Source organism: Balaenoptera ricei, chromosome 3, assembly GCF_028023285.1.
Source record: "Balaenoptera ricei isolate mBalRic1 chromosome 3, mBalRic1.hap2, whole genome shotgun sequence".
NCBI classification, from domain to species: domain Eukaryota; kingdom Metazoa; phylum Chordata; class Mammalia; order Artiodactyla; family Balaenopteridae; genus Balaenoptera; species Balaenoptera ricei.
This window is the reverse complement of record NC_082641.1, coordinates 124,618,416-124,638,332: the sequence shown is the minus strand read 5'-3', so window position 1 is coordinate 124,638,332 and position 19,917 is coordinate 124,618,416. Positions and strand designations below refer to the sequence as shown.

The window sequence follows — 19,917 nt, the reverse complement described above, 5'->3', positions numbered from 1 at the left end:
CCATTTAGAGGATAGCAAAGTTCACACACCTATTCTTTAAAATGATTCTTTACCTCCTTCAGTCTCTCCTAACAGTTCGTTATTTTACAGCCATTCGGTCCTTCTGCGAATGTTCTTCCTGACCTTTAAATAAAGAACAAAATGAAAAGGATAATAAAAACACTTATTAAAAAATATTTATTACACACCCTATATTCTAGACATGGTTAAACCACTGAGGTTACAGTACTAAGCCAGGACACACGGTCCTACCAAACTGCATATCAGATTGTTTTGTGTCTATAAACAACTTGTTTTCTGGATGGACCTAGAGATTACCATACTAAATGAAGTAAGTTAAAGACAAATATCTTATGATATCACTTGTATGTGGAATCTAAAAAATGATACAAATGAACCTATTTACAAAACAGAAACAAACTCACAGACATAGAAAACAAACTTATGGTTACCAAAGGGGAAAGGGGGGTAGGGATAAATTACGAATTTGGGGTTAACAGATACACACTACTATATATAAAATAAACAACAGGGTCCTACTGTATAACACAGGGAACTATATTCAATGTCTTGTAATAAAAAAAAATGTTTTCTGTTATGGATACCTGTCTTTATTTGTTTCTAGATTGCTAAACTTGTGAATAACTTGCAAAAGACTACTTTGATAAACATAAGTTACAACATTTCAAATCCTTATAATACTATGTTTATCTTGGAAGTCATTCTTTTAAATTGCTGGTTGTTTCCCTGTCTCACCAGGCAAATTGGAGACAATCTGATTGTCCCTGGAGGGGTGAAGACCATTGAGGCCAATGGGAAAATGGTGACCCCTGGAGGCATCGATGTCCACACTCACTTCCAGATGCCGTACAAGGGAATGACCACAGTGGATGACTTCTTCCAAGGGACCAAGGCTGCCTTAGCGGGGGGTACCACCATGATCAGTAAGTCCCCCGACTTTACACACTTGTGTAAAGCGTGCAAGGGGTCCTAGGGAGTGAGTTTAACTAACATGTTAACTGCAGTGGTCTCTGTTGGTAACTCGTACACTTCCCCTCAATTCAGTTTTTAGACTTTCTGCCTGATGAGACCTGAGAAAAGCTGGTTATAGTGAGGACATTGGCAGCTCCTGTAACCGCATAGAGGACATTCAGGAGGTTCATGACCTTGAAAGCAGCTGTCTTCTCTGTCTGCCTTAGAGCAGGGGCCCGGTATGCCATGGGTGGGGAATCAGCACTTATCATCTCTGGGCCAGTCTCTGCGGCGAGGGGACTTAAAAAGTTGTGGATCGTGGGCAAAAAGCGATTTCAGGACTTCCACCTTGGGTCTGAGGCAGCAGGAGCAGAGAGTACAGGCAGAGCAGTGAAAATGGGGCCGAGAAGCATCCCAGAGAGAATGATAATGAGACTTGCAGTTCTTGAGAACTTAGGAGGCTTCAATGGTGGTTAGTGTTATTTGGTCTGTGCTGTATTTTGACCAACTCATATCTTTAAGATTGGGCAAGCTGGGGGGTTGTTTCTCTTGTTTTGTTTTGTTTTTCTGGTGACTTTTGCAATTCCAAAGAAACCTAGGGAGTTGAATGCCATTGGATTACTGAGCAGATAGCATTCCAGGGCACTCCTTCCTAAGCCAAAGGAATCCCAATGAACTGGCTCCCATCCCAGCCCTGGCCCCCAGCTTGGTCAGCAAGAGCACTGTTTACCACGGTATACATCCACTTAAGAACTCAGTACAGCCTGAGCCGTAGACTTATTCACTGTCTTTTGCTTCCTTTAAACGGGAGTAGTAGCAGGGTTCAGCTTCAGCTAGTTGGGTGTGGAAACCCAGGAAAATTGTGTCAGGGCCATAAAAGGTGCAATTCTGGGAGACCAAAGCCTTTCTTCAGCCAAAGGGAGGAAGCCAGCTGACTTCTCGGCAGCTGCCTGCCCACGAAGGCCCTGGTGTGGGTCCAGGCATCAGTAACATAGCTCCATGCCTTTGCTTTCCGATAAGTGCACTTAGGCTGCCTGTGCTAGAAGGCTGAGGAAACGAGTGATCTTGGCCTGGCTTTCTGCCATCTTGCCGAGGAGCTGGACCTATTCAGAATCCAGGACATATGCATTAGGCTTGGGCTTCTGCATTAGGGAAGGAGCTCCACGTGAGAAGAGAGTAAAGCATACAAGAACCACAGAAGTGTACATGTCCTTTGTAGATAATTTAAAAACCCTAGGTATGCAAAGAGAAAAAAAAAACCCATAAATCTCACTTCACTGTCACAGTTTTTTTTTTCTATTTAACAAAAAGGATTGTAATAAACATACTGTGCTTTAGCCTTCTATTTTCACTAATTAATATGTCATGTATATCTTTTCATTCATTTATTTTTATTCTACCAAATTTTAAATGGACTCCTGACATCCATTTTCTGAAGGTATCACAATTTATGTATTTAACCAAACTTCCCTATTGTAAGACTTTGTTCCCAGTTTTTTACTTACATAAATGTATAAATAGTGGCAAACATCTTGAGAACCCAGATTTTGCATATAGCCATGTTTATTTCCTTAGGGATAATTCTTAGGCACAGGAATAATTGTTGAGGTATGAAAAATGTCATGGTTTTTGATATACATTTCAAAATTGTTCTTAGGAAAGTTGTACCAATTCATACTTTCTCTCAACTGCCATGGGGAACTATGACAAACTCTAATTTTTGCCTTAACCTCACCAGTGTTATTGGTGTAAATCTTATTCTTTTTAGAAGTATTATCCACCATTGCAGGTACTGCAAGAGTAGGTTTTGGCCTCAAAGAAACCATATTCTTGACAGAAAGTTTGCATGGAAATAATATCTGTGGGCCAAGCGTCAAGTTCACTTAACTGATACCAGGTCTTTCCTATGGCAGTAAGCACGAGGATTCATTCTCTTGTGCCCAGACATAACTTTAAAGCCCCTCCTTCTGCCCATAGAAGGGAGTCCAACTTTGATCGCCAGCAGTGACTCCTGTAATACTGGTAATCATGGCACACAGTAGGCGCTCATCAATTGATAGCTAATATTTATGGAGCACTTACGATGTGCCAGGCATCAGGTGAAGCACTTTCCATGCATTTTCCCATTTAATCCCTTAACAAACTTAGAGGGAAGGCAGTGTTACCCCTGTCCCCAACCCCACTTGGTGCCCATTTTAAGAATGAGAAAATTAAGGTTTAGAGCAGCTAGTAAGTCGCCCAAGATCCCATAGCTAAGTGACAGCTGAATCATCAGCAACCTTGAAACCACCCCGGAACCCTTTCTAAGGTTAATGCTATGCTCAAGAACTAGAGACTTTGCTGTTGTACCTAAGCGAGCAAAAGCAGACCTGTACAGAGGGGACCAAAGGCTGTGTCGATGAGTCGCCCATGCGGGTCCTCTGTTGTTCAGTTGACCACGTGGTGCCCGAGCCCGAGTCCAGCCTGACGGAGGCCTATGAGAAGTGGCGGGAGTGGGCCGACGGCAAGAGCTGCTGTGACTATTCCTTACACGTGGACATTACCCACTGGAGTGACAGCGTCAAGCAGGAGGTGCAGAGCCTTATCAAGGACAAAGGTGAGCCCGGATGTGCCTTCCTCCCTTCCCCCTTGCCTATCCTTCCCATACTGTCCACTCATTTAGTCGCTTCTCCTTGCTGGACCCTGGAACCTTGAGTATGAATGCCAGATGTAGGGGTACCACTATGGACCGGGCACTTTATGCCATCCTACTTATTCCTTACAGGATCCCCATGAGATAGGGATTATTATCCTTACTCTGCAGTTGGAGGACCTGAGGCTTAGAATAAGTAGCCCAAGAGCATAGAACTTGTAAGCAGTAGATCTACCCAAAGCCTGTGCTCTGTACCTCCGTGCAATACTGCCCATTGTACAGAGGAAGAAACTGAGGTCAGGAGAGGTTGACGTCTTACATAAGGTCATACAGCTAGTACATATGAGATTAGGAATGTTTAACCTCTATCATTTTGATTCCAAAGATCCAACCATTACTCTTATATAACAATAGCATCCTCGGAAAAGGCTAAGACATTTCTGGGAGCAAAGATGTGTTCGTACTCCAGATAGGAGCTTAGGGCCTGAAAGTTTTGTGTGTGTGTGTGTGTGTGTGTGTGTGTGTGTGTGTGTGTATCTGCGTGTGTCTGTGTCCTCTCTATGAGTCCATGATTTAGGTTCCCATTGACTTAGATTCTTCTGTGTTTACTTCTTTCTGTGTTCTGATGGTCAAGTATTTCACACACACACCACCCCCTCTACATGCACGCAGACATGTGACGTGCTCCACATCCAAGGGGGGCCTGGAGGACTTAGGAGATCTCGTATGAGGAATGGCCTCTGCCAGTATCCACGGCAAAAGGAAGCAGGCCGGTGCAGAGCAATAGGATAAATGCCGCAAGATGCAGAATATTGTTATAATAGTAACAGTAGTGCTACGGTACTAGTACTAATAATATTATAATAATTATTATTATACTAATTTTATAATACTGTTATCAATGAGCAGTCTCGATGCAAAGGCCAGGAGTGCAGTGGAAGGCAGTGTGCTCGGGGTTGGGGGGGGGATGACCTCCCAGAGGACGAGCTCTCCTTTGCATCCCCCCCTCACCCCACAAGCTCTGCCCAGTTCTCACTATCTGATGCAGAGGGTGAGATTAACCCCTCCCTTTTTTTGTTTTGGCCGCACAGCGCGGCTTGCGGGATCTTAGTTCCCAAACCAGGGGTCGAACCCACGCCCCCTGCAGTGGAGGCGTGGAGTCTTAACCACTGGACCGCCAGGGAAGTCTCCTTCCTCCCTTCTTTCTGTGTCTCCTTTCACACTGCATCTCAACTAGGTAGAAAAGTGAACGGCTTTAACACCCACTTCCCTTCCGAAGGGCCTGAGTCATACCACGGGTGACCCAGAGGCTTGTGGGAAGGGTTGTGTTGGGGAAAACTGCCCTGAGTTGCACCATTCTGGGTAGGGAAGGTCCCAGATTACAGTCCACTTTTGGCCTGGAATACTGTGGGCTGACATGGCCCTAATGGTTGGAGAACAAAATTACCCTCCTTTCCTCTAAATGACTCTCTGTCCCCCAGTCCCACCTATTTCTGTAAATTACTCTATTAATAGTGTATTTGGGGGGAGAAATTAAATGGCTCTTTCCTTGTAATGCTGATGACTTAGATATTTAAACCCAAGGTGAACCTTGACTTCTCTGCATTAGCTCTGTTACTTCCCCTAGGACAGGCTCTAGATCTTAGTTCTCTCTCAGACCCAACACCTTGCCCAGGCCTGGTGGAGAGCAGGCGCTCACAGAGAGCAAAATAAACCACTCCCAGGAGAGCAACCATGTGCTGGTGCTAAGAGTTCTGCATGTGTTGTCTCTTTTAAAGTTTCCAACCACCTTATGAAGCAGGATGGTGTTATTTTTCCATTTTACAGATGAGGAAACCGAGGCTCAAGGGGTTAGGTTTTCCAAGCTCGCTGACCCAGCACGTGGTGCCACTCCTAGTGTGTGTACACAGCTAGTGTGCTGCAGTGATTCTTGACACTGTATCCTGCCTTGAGCAGTGTCGAGGCTTGTTGGCCCCCTGGGCTGGGAACAGTGGAGGGGGAGGCAGGAAGGAGGCGCAGAAGAAGAGACCATTCTGCTATGACGTCATAGGAATCGGCAATTTTACAGGGTAGAGGAGGAAATAGAAAAATGCTCTTGGAGAATGGGACGCATCCGCTTTGCATTGGGCAGGGGCCTGCGATGCCCTCGGGGCCCGGGGGGTGTCAGAGTGGGAGCACAGGATGCAGCAGGGTCGTGATAATGCTGTCATCCTCCTGTCTTCCCTCCCTTCCCTCTCTTGCAGGGGTGAACTCCTTCATGGTTTACATGGCCTATAAGGATTTGTATCAAGTGTCGAACACAGAGGTAATAACCCATCACTGTGTGATTTGGGGTCTCTGCATGGCTTTCCTATGGTTGCCGGTGACCTTGGCTCTTTGCACATGAGTTACTGTGGTCAGTGCGGGAGACTGCTGGGCAAGAGAGCCTCCTGAAGTCCTCGCCATCCACGCTACATTTTAAATAAGGTAACGGGCAGGGTGCCCGGGGCAAGGCAGACAGGGAGCTAAAATTTCCACTGGCAGCAGCTTTCTCAAAAGGACAAGAGGAAGGGCGTGTCTAAATCTCCCATCTACCAAACAAACTCTACATCCCTCGGGAACTCAGGGGAAGTGTAAGTGCTCAGCCCTGCGGGATTAAGGAGGGCCGTCTGCTCTTTGGGGTAATCGTACCAGCTTGCCTCTGACTCTCTCCCTACGAAATACATGGGGTGTGCTTGTTTTAGACAAATCTCAGCTTCTCAGAAGAAATACAGAAAATGAATTCCCATACCACCTGGCAAGGAGATGAAGGGTGGTCTGCCTTGAGGGGCTAAGAGATAGAGGTTTCAGCTTTTGAGTTAGCTTCTGGCCAGGCTGCAGTGCCTTTCAGGAGTGTTAAGAAGGATTCTGAAGCCCTATCTGAGTTCAGTGGGAAGTAATTCCATTTAAAGTGCGTGCAGGAGGCAGAGTAGGGGGGTTAGTATCACTCTGTTAGATGTGTGCCCTGTCTGCCTAGGAGACATGCTGGGTTCCTTATATAGACAGTTTCCTAGAGTTCCTTTGGATTAGCACTCCTCTTTGGTTGTGCGTGTTTTAGTCTGTATTTCTGCCCTAGTCACTTATTTCCTCTAGTTCATCCCATTTATTTTAGCTCTGGCCCTAGTCGTTGGCCCTTGCATGAGATTGCTAAAAGCATTGTGTCTTATGAATGTGACAAGACTCATTTCTGTTTCAGCTGTATGAGATCTTCACCTGTCTGGGAGAGCTGGGAGCCATCGCTCAGGTGCACGCTGAGAATGGGGATATCATTGCCCAGGTAACACAGCGCAGCTCCCTGCAGTGCGCTTCCTGCTTGGGCTAGGGTCTGCCTCCCATTTATTTTCTCATTTCTTCAGTGTTGCCAGAGCTCTCAATATGTGCCAGGCACCCTCATAAGTACTCTGCTAAGAACAGAACCTGCCCTCAAGGACCTCACAGTCTAGGAGGAGGAATTATGAGGGCAAATAGACAAGCGAGGGAGAAGGCAGAAGATGCTGGAAAGCAGGGAGCCGTCTGGCCATTCTGGGGAATCAGAAAAGGCATCCTGGCAGAGGAGGTTTTCAAACTGGGCCATTTAGTGGGAGAGCATCGCTGATTCTGTTTTGAAAATGAGTCCAAGGTACGTGTCATGCTCAGTCCTAAAGAAAAACTCTAAGACAGCATTTTTCAGAAGCTGGAAATCTGATCCAGGACTGCGGAACTCACGGCCTTAGATAATAAAGAATTCGGGTCTTGTGGGGATCAGACATGCCACTGATTTCCTAGAAATCATACTGAGAAACCTGAGGAAAGAGTGATGAAAGCAAGGGCCCCAAGGCCCAAATTGATCATTTGTAAGGAAGCAGAAAGCACTTCTCTCTCCATCTCCTGGGTTGCTTAATGGGCTAGGTGCACAGATGTGTCTTTGCCAGGGTTTTGTTTATATCAGAAGCGTTCAGGATTGGCTTCCGCTAGGAGGCGGCAGCCAGCAAAGAGTGTCAGCTCTCTTAGTCCATTTGATAACATTAACAGCAAGAAACCATTATTCATTCTTTTAAGAGTATTTCCTGAGTGCTTTGTGCCAGGCACTAGGCTCTAGCGGGGAGCCAAAACAGATGCATTCCAGAAGTCTCGAGCACTCGGGCTGTGCATTAGAAGTTGTCCAGGACATGGCGAATGTGGTCGGCAGGGGTGTGGGAGCACATCGAGGCCGACCCTCATCTCAGACCCATCAGCTTCTAAAAGCAGGTCCCACCTGGGGAGCACTTCCCACCACATGCCAGGCCCTAGTCAGGGCTCTCGTTATGTTCCCATTTAGTCTTCGCCCAAGCCTTTCAAGATGGCGCCCACCGTCCTCCCTGTTTTATAGAGAAGAACACTGGGGCTCTGAAGGATGAGGTCACTGGCCCAGGGGTCACAGCCAGCAACTGGGAGAACGCAATCTTAGCTTCTCAGGGGGTGTGCCTCAGTGAGCATCTTTACCCAGAGATGGTGGAGAAGGGTCCTTCTCCACCAGTTCAGCTGCAGGCTTCCGGAGAGGCAGCGCCCCGCCTCTGCAGGCTCCAGCTGTTAGGATTTCAGACTCTCAGGGCTGTCTCTCTAGTGGAGGAGGTGAGTTAAGCGTGCAGTTTCCACTCCCTTATGACCGAGGAGGTTAATTAGGCCCCTGACAGCCTTCTCCCACATCCCCCGCACACCCAGATAATGAAGTCATTTTCCGAAGAGGCGCCAAATGCCTTGCTCCCATGGGAGGCGTCCTGGTGGTGGTGGTGGGGCTGTCTCTCCTCCCCATTCTCAAGCTTTCAGCGCAGCAGCCACACGCCCCAGCCCTCCCTCCAGATGCCCGAGCAACCAGACTCCCTGCTTCTTCATCCTAGCCTCTGTGGAGGCAGACGGGCCCCGACTCACAGCCCCTTTCCAGCTTCCTTTTGAGGCTTCTCAGCAGAGAAGTGTGTCCGCTTCCGCACCGCCTCCCCGCCTCCGCCCCACCTTGGGAAGATCTGTTCCCGGTCAGGAAAAGAATAAGGGCGTTTTTCCATTTGGATGAGTTTCGTGTATGTGTTTATTAAATTCAGCTCAAGCTGAAAGATTTTATCACATTGTTTAAATGAAGGCAGCTGCTATACTCGGAGTTTTTGCTACACTTTATGCAAAGTGACTAAAGAGCCAGAAGAAATATTTTCTAAGGGTACCAGCAAGGGACATTTTCAAAAGTTTCAAGCTGGCAGGGCAGTCGGAGAGTACAGCGTCTTTAGCCATTCATCCAACAAATATCTACTGAGGGCCTACTATGTGCCAAACCTTGGAAGGGTGAGGTGAAAAAGACAGGGTCCCTTTCCTCATGGAGCAACCGAAACTGTGACGTAATTACAGCAGCGATCGGTGCCTCTAGGTGCCCATGCCTCCCCCACCCATGTCAGGTGGCACCCATGGGTCTTTACATGTTATTCTTAACCTTCTGGCTGTAGGGACGCCGTGGCTTTGCGAATAGGCCGTCCCAGCGTGGGCAGCGCACTAGAATCACCCGTGGAGCTGAAGGAGCGATCCCTGGGATTCTCCGAGTTCCGGAGATCCAGATTCGGGAGGTCATGGGAGAGCTCAGTCAGGTGTATTATGGAAAAGTCGCCCTGGTGATTGGAATGTGCTCGGAGACCATTGTTCGAGCGAGCTTCATCCTGTGCGTTGTCCCAGCACTTTTGGACCAGATAGGAAGGAGAGTGTCGTGTAAGATGGAAGATGCTTTAGTTGGACACCTCAACCCTTGTGTGACTTCACGAGGCAGTTCAGAGTCAAAAGTCACCAGAGTTTGGAAGAAATTGTATTTAATCTAAGCTTTGATACATGGAACAGTAAGAATGAAAAGTGGAGGTACTTTGCTGGAAGTATCAGCCTCTGACCTTTGGTCCAGTTCTGTCGAGCTAGAGGCAGTGACCATTTTACTTCTCATGGCTGCTGATAGCATATGCACCTTCCTTCCTCCTCCTCTTTAAAAAATTTACGTGAAAAGAAAAAAAGAAAGAATGTGAAAATTTACGTGAAAAGAAAAAAAAAAAGAACGGACTTCCCTGGTGGCACAGTGGTTAAGAATCCGCCTGCCAATGCAGGGGACACGGGTTCGAGCCCTGGTCCGGGAAGATCCCACATGCCGCGGAGCAACTAAGCCCGTGCGCCACAACTACTGAGCCTGCAATCTAGAGCCCGTGAGCCACAACTACTGAGCCTGCGCACCGCAGCAAAGAGTAGCCCGCGCTCGCCACAACTAGAGAAAGCCCGCACGCAGCAACAAAGACCCAACACAGCCAAAAATAAATTTAAAAAAAACCAACCAAAAAAAGTTCTTCTTTTCCAGGGCAAAGGGATCCCTTCCTTTCTAAGCATCTCATAGTTTCCAGGTGAGACAAAGCCTCGTTCAGCTCACTCCCTCCTTTCATCTCCTGTGTCACCAGCGCGAGGTTCCTAGAAACTGGCCTCAGTGCTTGAGCGTGAATGCCTGCACAACTGCAGGTCTGCTGCTGAGGATTTGTGCCAGTTCCGATTAGCCCAGCCTCCTGCTTCCAGAAAGCTGGCTGGGTCTGAGGAAGTTAGCCATCAGCCATGAGGGGTAGAGAGCTCTGCCACATCCACAAGCTAGTTAAATAGAATTTGACCAAAAGCCTAAGTCAGGTAATGATGTTTAGAGGCATGATTTAGTCTGGTGAAATTCTGAATCTGCTTATTATAGCCGTACATTTAAAGCATGAGAAAGCCTGAGGGGCTTATTAAAATACAGAATCCTAGAATTTATCTCATATATTCTGATTTGGTAGACTTGGGTAAAGCTAGACATCTGCACTTTTACAAAAGCAACTCAGTAGGTTCTGATGCAGGTGGTGGATTTGTTTGAGAAACAGAGCAGGAAACTGTAAGCTCTGTGAAGTCAGGGGCCTCAGTGCCGTAATTCAAGTGCTTAACCTGGAGCCTCTCCCGGAGCAGGTACTCAATACATTTTGTTGAATGAATGGGTTTCAAAATGCATGAATGAATAAACAAACGAGTTAAGCCAGTGTCCTTTCAGAGGTGTCTGCATCTGAAAGAAATGAAGAATAAGTGATCTGGTGTGACTTTTGACTTGTAATGGAGAAAAAACTTGATACTTTGACAGACTGTCCTCCTTTTAATAAAAAAAGCCACCCTTAAAGGCTCTTTGCTTCGTTTAGTTAAGACTCTACCCTGTTTTGCAATTCCAGACGTAGAATTAACAAATTTGTTCAACATCCCCATTTGATTCTTTTTTTTCCCTTGAACACATCTTTAGATTAGAATATACCAGCCTAACTTTTTCAAACCTTGGTTGAGCTCATATAAAAACTCTTCTCTATTCTTTTCTCATTCTAGGAGCAAACCCGCATGTTGGAAATGGGGATAACCGGCCCAGAAGGCCATGTACTGAGCAGACCAGAGGAGGTAATTTTCAGGAGGATGTGGCAGGGGAGAGGGGTGGAGGGAGAGAAGAAGTAGCAATGGAGACTCTTTTTAGCCTCATCTTCTGGGAGACCCCTGTCATCGCAGCAGCCTGGTTTATGGCCTGCTGCCCATTTTACATTGTAGTGTTTGCGTTCAGCTCCCCCCTCCGTCGGCACACACTCATAAGGTGTGTGAACAAACATCTCTGAAAGGTGGTGGGACTCTGTGAATACCAGACAGAAACTGGAACATTTCTTCCAAAGACCACATCTGACTGACCCAACTCAAGGCCCCTGAGGAAATTAGAAAGGAGTGGAAAGGGAGTGTTTACTTCTGGCCCCTAATCTCTCTAAAGACAATACAAGTCGGAGGGTGTTGCACAGTTACTCAGTAGGAGTGGTAAATATCTAAATCCTTTCTTAATCATGTGAATCTCAGATGTTTCCACTATTCCTTTATTCCATATTCTGAGTCCTGCACAATATCAGCCATATCGACAGGGGTTTGTCATAGACATTATATCTATTGATTTGTGTATGGTGATGAGGACATCCAGGTACGTTTTTCCCACGTGTAACATGAATGCTGATTAGCATCAGTGCTTAGGAGGTAAAGAGCCAATGAATGGTAACTACTGGCTGATTCCACGTCTCTGGGCTGTCAGCAACTTCAGCTGCTGGCACAGGTCCGGAGCTGGGAATGGGCTGCTCATATGGCTGAGAGCACATTGGCTTTGGGAGATCAGCCTGGGTCTGGCACCTGCAGCAAATTCCAGGCCCTCCATGTCAACAAAGCAAATCCTTTCCTGTTGTATCATCCCAAGCCCCATACTCTACAACAGGTAGAAGAAGGAGCCAGAACCAGAAATCACAGTATTCCCGTTGGCCATCTCTGTTAGGATCTTTTTAAAAAAGAAAATGTAGCACACATAGAGAAAAGTGTTCTTATCATAAAGGAATGGATTTTCCCAAACTGAACACACTTGTGTAACTAGCACCCAGTTGGGGAAACAGAACATTATTAGCACCCTAGAAGCTCCATTGTGTTTAATGATATTTTTGTTGCCAGTTGAAATAATTTATAATTGTGTGATCAAGGTTACAGCCACAGCCCTCCAGAAAAGTCGGTCTCCTTAATACCAGGTCCCTTCTTTGGAATATTTGCCTATACCCAGTACTATGCTCATTGCATTTAATGGAGATAACGGTTATCCTTGCCCCAGTCTGGGTATTATCGTTACATAAAGAAGCAGGAGCTCAGAGAGATTAAGCCACTGGCCATCACGTTTGAAGGACTGGAAAATCGTTTACCCTGTGTGCGTAGGCCAGGGTGACCAGCACTGTTTGTGAAACTTTTCTTCAATGCTGTTCACTGTGGAGAAGTCCTGGCAAGATCGATTTCTGCAGCAGCAGCCAGGGGATTTCTGAGCAGAGTCTATTTTTGTTCCTTGGTTTGTTTTTCCAACCCCCCCCACCCCACTCTCCTCCCTGTTCCCATCTCCTTTTTAGTAAAAAGCCTCTCAGCTGCAGATCTCGACAACACTGGAAGCCCTTTTGGGTGAAGTTGGAGGGTGATGTAACCTTCCAAAGATAGTCATGTTGTCAAGGTGCTGAAAACCCTGCGGTGCTTGGGGGGGGGATGAGATCAAAGGGGCCGGGACTGCAGTCGTGGAGGAGCTGGAGTGGTCAGCACAGGCATGAAGAGGAGGCATGGGCGCAGGAGGGGCAGCCCCTCTTCAGTTCAGAGCACACCTAGATAGCATCTGGAGTAATGCTGTTCAGAGAGCTGAAGCCAAGACGGCCACTCTGACGTCTGGGTGCTTCAGGAAGGTGGCCGCATTCACCTGTGCTTGGGGCTCCAGGATCTTGATCTCACCACGTGGAACAAAGTGCAGCTTGGGGGATGCTAGCTGAACCAGCCAACTTCTTAGAGTCTTTCTCCTAAGTCACACCCACCAAGGGCAGTGACTGTTTTGCGTTATACAAACATTGGGCATGGATCTGCAAGCTATTTTTGATATTTTTTAAAGTGTTGGGCTGCATGTCTAACCAGAGTGTCATATCCATCCTAAAAGGAGCTGTTGCTGATTGAAAGGAAAAACGCCAGTGTGTCTGCATTGGGCTGAATTGGACTAATTCGGGCTTTGGGTAGTAACGCAGGCTCTCCCACTGGTCAGAAGCTGTCATCAGCAATACAACCAATAGCCAGCCTTCAAGGAACACTTGCCTTGTTCCAGGATTGAGCTACTTGCCTTACAAGGATGAGCTCTGTTAATTCTCTCAACAGCCCTGTGTGTCAGGTCCTATTATTATCCCCGCTTTATGGACCAGGAAGCTGAGTCTTTGGGAAGTTGTGTAACATCCCTGAGATCACCTGGCTTCTAAGTGGCAGAACCAGAACACAGATCCAGCTCACGAGAGGGGCTGAGCTCTAAGATCCTGCTTTTTTGTTAATAAAATAAGGGAAGATTTATTATTTCTTACTCATTAAATTCAACTGGGTCGGTTAGTGTATTTGAAAACATGAATTCTACATTAGGGTGGGCTGGAGGAAATCAGTGATAAAAGAAATCTTTGTGTTGAGAAGTCTGGGAATTATTAGTGTAAGAAATGCCTGTGGGAACGAACCCATCGCTGACCACCCATTGCTGCAGGAAAGGACTTAATGCCTAGTTGCCTTCACTGGTTATTTATACATATTGGTGTTGGGATTGTGTTTTGCCAGAGATTCTGCCCTGGGCAGACTGGGGAGCAAAGACTTCCATCACATGTGGCCTTTGTGGTAATCACAGGGAGAGGAGAGAATAGGCCAAGGGAAAACTCCAGCTACGCTGATGCAGCGCCCTCTCTGGCCAGACAGTGCTCTCACCCCACTGTCCCCTGCTCCACCCTCCCCATCTCCACTTCTTTTTTTTAATTTTTAATTTTAATTGGAGTATAGTTGATTTCATTACAGAGTATAGAGTTCCCTGTGCTATACAGTAGGTCCTTATTAGTTATCTGTTTTATATATAATAGTGTGTATATGTCAGTCCCAATCTCTCAATTAACCCTCCCCTTCCCCCCACCCCTGGTAACCTTAAATTTGTTTTCTATGTCTGTGACTCTATTTCTGTTTTTAAAGTAAGTTCATTTGTACCATTTTTTTAGATTCCACATTTAAGCGGTATCATATGATGTTTGTCTCTCTCTGACTTACTTCACTTACGATAATTTCTAGGTCCATGATAATCTCTAGGTCCATCCATGTTGCTGCAAATGGCATTATTTCGTTCTTTTTTATGGCTGAGTAATATTCCATTGTGTGTGTGTGTGTGTGTGTGTGTGTACTACATCTTCGTTATCCATTCACCCGTCGATGGACATTTAGGTTGCTTCCATGTCCTGGCTGTTGTGAATAGTGCTGCAATGAACATTGGGGTGCATGTATCTTTTTGAATTACGGTTTTCTCTGGATATATGCCCAGGAGTGGGATTGCTGGATCATATGGTAGTTCTATTTTTAGTTTTTTAAGGAACCTCCATACTGTTCTCCATAGTGGCTGTATAAATTTACATTCCCACCAACAGTGAGAAGGGTTCCCTTTTCTCCACACCCTCCCCAGCATTTACTGTTTGTAGGTTTTTTGATGATGGCCATTCTGACCAGTGTGAGGTGATACCTCATTGTAGTTTTGATTTGCGTTTCTCTGATAATTAGTGATGTTGAGCATCTTTGCATGTGTCTGTTAGCCATCTGTATGTCTTCTCTGGAGAATGTCTATTTAGATTTTCTGCTCATTTTTGATTGGGTTGTTTGTTTTTTTTGACATAGAGCTGCATGAGCTGTTTGTGTATTTTGGAGATCCCTTGTCAGTCACTTCATTTGCAAATATTTTCTCCCTTTCTGTGGGTTGTCATTTCAATTTGTTTATGGTTTCCTTTGCTGTGCAGAAGCTTTTAAGTTTAATTAGGTCCCATTTTTTTATTATTATTTTTTATTTTCATTACTCTAGGAGGTGGATCAAAAAAGATATTGCTGCGATTAATGTCAAAGAGTGTTCTGCCTATGTTTTCCTCTAAAAGTTTCGTAGTGTCCAGCCTTATATTTAGGACTTTAATCCATTTCAAGTTTATTTTTGTGTGTGGTGTTAGAGAGTGTTCTAATTTCATTCTTTTACATGGAGCTGTCCAGTTTTCCCAGCACCACTTATTGACGAGACTGTCTTTTCTCCATTGTATATCTTTGCCTCCTTTGTTGTAGATTAGTTGACCATAGGTGTGTGAGTTTATTTCTGGGCTGATCTCCACTTCTGAGAAACCCAGTAAAGCAACACAGCTGGGAAGCTGTAGTTCCGAGGTTTGGATCCAGGGCGTCTAACTGCAGATCTTCCAGACTTTTAACCTCTGTGCGGCACTGCATTCTCAGTTTGTAGAGACAGGGGAGTGGCACTCTTAAGAGGTTCGTGCTCCCCTTGACTCCCGGGGACTTTTTTTTGCAGCTGGAAGCTGAGGCTGTGTTCCGTGCCATCACCATCGCCAGCCAAACCAACTGTCCTCTCTACGTCACGAAGGTCATGAGCAAGAGCGCAGCCGACCTCATCTCGCAAGCCAGGAAAAAAGGTGATTTGTGCTCCGAAGATCTCAGAGCCCCTAACAAGCCATGTGGCTCCTTTCCCTTGGCTGTCCTGTATAAATGGTGCCTATTTTGCTCATTGCCTTGCTCTCAGGGAAGCCCCTCATCCTTGTTAGCCCATTGGATCCTTTCTGCATCCTGTGTGGATGGCAGGATCCCAGGATTTCTTCTACTTGGCAGGTGAGTAAATTGAGGCCCAGGAAGGGGAAGTGGTCTGCCCGAGATGACACAGCTTGAATCAGTTCTTTGGAGAATTGGTGCATCTCTTTTCCTCCCTGTGATCTTTCACTGTCAGTTCATGTTATCTGAACTTTATAAATGGACATATTAATGAAGATTATATTTGGTGCAGCAGTCAAAGACCCTACTCAAATGGACTTAAAACAAGTAAATTATTGGTTGAGGGTGTTTCAGGCATGGCTGGATCAAGGGGTTTGAACACTGATATTAGGGCTCTATCACTGTTATTCCTTTCTGGACTCTGCTTTCCTCTCTTTTCAGTATAAACAATGACAAGAATAAATGCTAAGAGCTGCTTTTGTCCTCCACACTTGGTGGGGGCATGGTGAGGGAGTAGAGAACATTTTTCCAATAGCTCAAGCAAAAGTCCCCAGGAAGACTGCCATTGCCTTGGCTTGGGTCGTGGGCTCATCTCTGAAGCAATATCTGCTCCGGAGATGGTGTAATTGATTGGCCAGGGTACAGGCCAGTACAGGGAGGAGGTCCCACCCCTGAGCCATGCAGGGTAGCACAGGTTATTTCAGAGAAGGCATTGAATGGGTCTCTAAAGGACGTCCAGCGGTGTGGCCTTCATGACCCGGCTCTGTTCCCATGGCCTTCTGACTTCTGCTTCTTTTCTCCATGGCTGTTACCTCGGCTTCCTTTGCTCACCTCGTGCTAAGCTCAAGTTTACTCTCATTTCAAAACTTGCTTTCCTGCTTTCCGTTCTTGTCCTCAGTGACCCACTAATGGGCTCACTTGTGAACAGAGTGTGGTTGAGACACGGGAGCCGTAGGGCTCTGCGTCTGGTTGGGAGGGAGGATTTCCTAGGCCCGGCTGTACGATTGTGACTGCCGTGTGCCAGTGGGACCAAGCTGAATGATTCATCTACCAAACCCAGAACTGCTCTGTAAAACTCCACATGTGAGTGACTGGGGTGGCTAAAAATAGTCCCAGCTGACTGATGGCCGAGTGTTTGGCTGCCTGGCCTTCTGGCAAAGGGGACCCTTTTCTTACGGGAGGGGGATCTCCCTAATTGCCCCGACAGCCTTTCTAGCTGGCCGATTCTGGGGCACCACCTGCCTTACCCTGCTCACGGGAAGCCTGCTGTTTTCTCGCTCGGCTTCTAAGTGTCTCCATATGATATGGCCTGGCTGGTCCACTGGGTTTGAGTCATCAGGACAGAACCAGGAAAGAAGCCCAATGCTGCTTACCCGTTCTTGGAGAAGGGAAAAAAGAAAAAGGAAAAGAAAAGTGCGCGGGGACACCTCCACTCCTCTCCCCGTGGCCACCTACCATCCTCACCCTCTCATGCCTCCTGCCGATGGCCACATCCTGCTTGGGACCCATTCTCGGATGACCTGGGGGCTTCAAAGACAGCGTGTTTCAATTATATGCTGGGTCTTATTTTAAATTCCATGTAGACAAATTCCTCACCCTTAGCCTTCCGGCTCATGACTCTCTGGCAAGGAGAACTAGTACAGCTGTGTCTCCAGGGTAGAAGGGAGGCATTATTTTAGTGATGAAAAACCGGCTGCTGAGATGGAAGCCAATAAACATCTCATGAAGCGTCATTCTCAGGGAAGGAGTCAAGAGCGTTCAGAGCAGGGAGACAGTGTATGGCAGGGTTCACTCTTCCCTCTGGACCAGGGGACTATTTAAGCCCCAGGGTGTTTAATCCCCAAGGGCTCTTCAGCATCTCTGCACGGCTGCTCAGAATCAACATTAGGAATTTCAATTTAATGAGGACCAACTGTATGCCCTGCATTGAGGGAAATACTTTAAATGTATTATTATGTAGAATTCACAAAGCACCAGGAGAAACTGGCATTTATTATCACCATTTTTCAGATGAGGAAATTGAAGCACATCTTGTCCAGAATCTCCCAGCTGGGAGAGCTAGTCTCCAAATCCAATTGTGTCAATAATATAATTACAATCTCTACTTATTCTAGTCTTCCATCTAAAGATAGTCCAAAGGGAGAAATCTTCCACTTTTAAGGTCGTATTTCTCTTAATAGTACTTGAATGCTTGCCTTGACTTTCATTTCTTCATTTCTTTGTGGTCCCATATGCTTTAGTTTGGTAAATATTTTTGGAGAGTCCTTGAAATTCTCTTTAGTCCTGTGTGGATCCTTTTCACTGCCGCCCCAAAGAGCAGGGCTGTCCTATATGAACCATTGCCACTGCTTCCTTCTTTTGCCCATGGCAGACATCACAAATCAATCATGAGCCTTTTCTAGTGAGACCAGAAACATATTTAGAATTCTTCCCAACACAGAAATCCAGGCAACTAAAACCAAATGATTGGAGTTGAAGCAAGGCAAAACCTGTAACCCTAGCCATAGAGCCTTCTTAAACTTCCACCTTGTGGGGAACTTGAATGTGGAAGATGGAGAACCAAACTTAAAGAAGCCAAGGGCTGCACAGGAATCGTTAGCCCAAGACGCTGGCACAGAGAAACTTGGTACCAACCCACCTTCTATGAGATAGCATTTGCCTTCTGTATCGCTATCCCTTCTTCTTTAAGAAGCTCAGTTTAGATCAGTGTATGTGTCTCAGTATCCTTCCTCCCCTCTCCTTAGTTTGGGCATTCCAGCCTCTCATTCTAGACACAGGGTCTGGGGAGCTAACCTCAGCTTTGCTGTGTCCCTGGTTGTTGGGTGTCCTTGAGCAAATCACTCATTGCCTTAGGTTAAGGAGTAACAAACATGATGCAAATAAGATGTGTCATCCTCAGGAATTGGTTTTACTTTGTGGAACTGAAGCATGTCTTTGCGACAGCAGGATCTAGCAGTTCCCAGTGATGTGGGCACGTATGGGGCTTTGGGCTTCTACAGTGGGGACGAGTAAGAGATGTAAAAGAAATCACATTTGCTTAGCGTCTCTTATGTGCCAGACACTTTGTGTATGCCAAACCTTTCATTTTCACAAGGTTGAGAAGTAGACATCGTCTTATTTCATCAATTCCAGGACCTATTTATTCCGCATTTTAACATTTCTGAAATGAGGATGAATCTTACAATTAATATATATATATATTTTTTTTGCCTCCAAAGTTAACTTGCCTCAGAATTTGAGAATTGATGCTGCGTCTTGCAACCAGTGGCTTCTACAGAATACGGAATTGTTCCCATTTAGAAGATAGAAAAGCAGAGGCTTAGAAAAGTGGGGGAACATGGACTTGAACCCAGGCCTGCCTGACTCCAGAGCCACAGCCTTGAGTAGGCTTAGGGGCTATGATTATCTAAGCCCGGCCCAGGGCAGCACATATGTTACATCACCCATTGCCTCTGTCCTACCTGTTCCAGGAAACGTGGTCTTTGGTGAGCCCATCACCGCCAGCCTGGGCACGGATGGGACCCATTACTGGAGCAAGAACTGGGCCAAGGCCGCTGCGTTTGTGACATCCCCACCTCTGAGTCCTGACCCAACCACCCCTGACTACATCAACTCCTTGCTGGCCAGGTTAGTGCAGAATGACAAGCAGTGGGCATTGTGTGGAGGCATCTTGGGAACGATGGGATGAGGACTGGAGCTGCCCATCCCTCAGCTAGACTAGAGTCTGCAGTGAGGACAAAACATCGAGAATTCCCCTGCAGTGTTGAGCACAGATAGAGCACAGTCTCTTCCCCATCGTATTTTAAAAGATACTACAGTGATCATATTAGTAATGGTAACAGCAGTTAATACATATTGTATGGCAAGCACTAGGGTGAGATTACACGTGTGATCTCATTGTTCCTCCTACCTACGCTGTGAGTGAGGAACTATCATCACCATTTTACAGACTGAGCAACTGAGGGTCCGGGAGACAAAAATCATTTGCCCAGTTTTGATGACCACCTAATCAAAATTACAGGGAGACTAGTTTGCTGCTGCCCTCTGTGGATAAGTCCCGTCACTCATTTGGGTCCTTTCTGTTACACGAGAGGTGATCTAATCCCACCCCCTCATTTTCCAGACAGGGTAACTGAGCCCTAGGGAGGGGAAGAAATTCACCCAAGTTCGCATAGTTGGCAAGAGGGAGAAGAAGGATT

At 46.3% G+C, this 19,917-nt stretch overlaps 1 protein-coding gene across 2 annotated transcripts in view; it reads left to right on the top strand.

Annotated features, from left to right (window-relative positions):
• The window catches only part of DPYSL3 (dihydropyrimidinase like 3), a 114,446-nt gene that overhangs the window by 80,445 nt on the left and 14,084 nt on the right, over positions 1–19,917 (top strand). For both annotated transcript variants that reach the window (XM_059917424.1, XM_059917425.1), the window contains exons 3-9: positions 760–944; positions 3,404–3,568; positions 5,848–5,909; positions 6,819–6,899; positions 10,976–11,044; positions 15,525–15,645; positions 19,189–19,345. In XM_059917424.1, the coding sequence (XP_059773407.1) occupies positions 760–944; positions 3,404–3,568; positions 5,848–5,909; positions 6,819–6,899; positions 10,976–11,044; positions 15,525–15,645; positions 19,189–19,345 (840 nt within the window). The remainder of the gene's footprint in view (positions 1–759; positions 945–3,403; positions 3,569–5,847; positions 5,910–6,818; positions 6,900–10,975; positions 11,045–15,524; positions 15,646–19,188; positions 19,346–19,917) is intronic.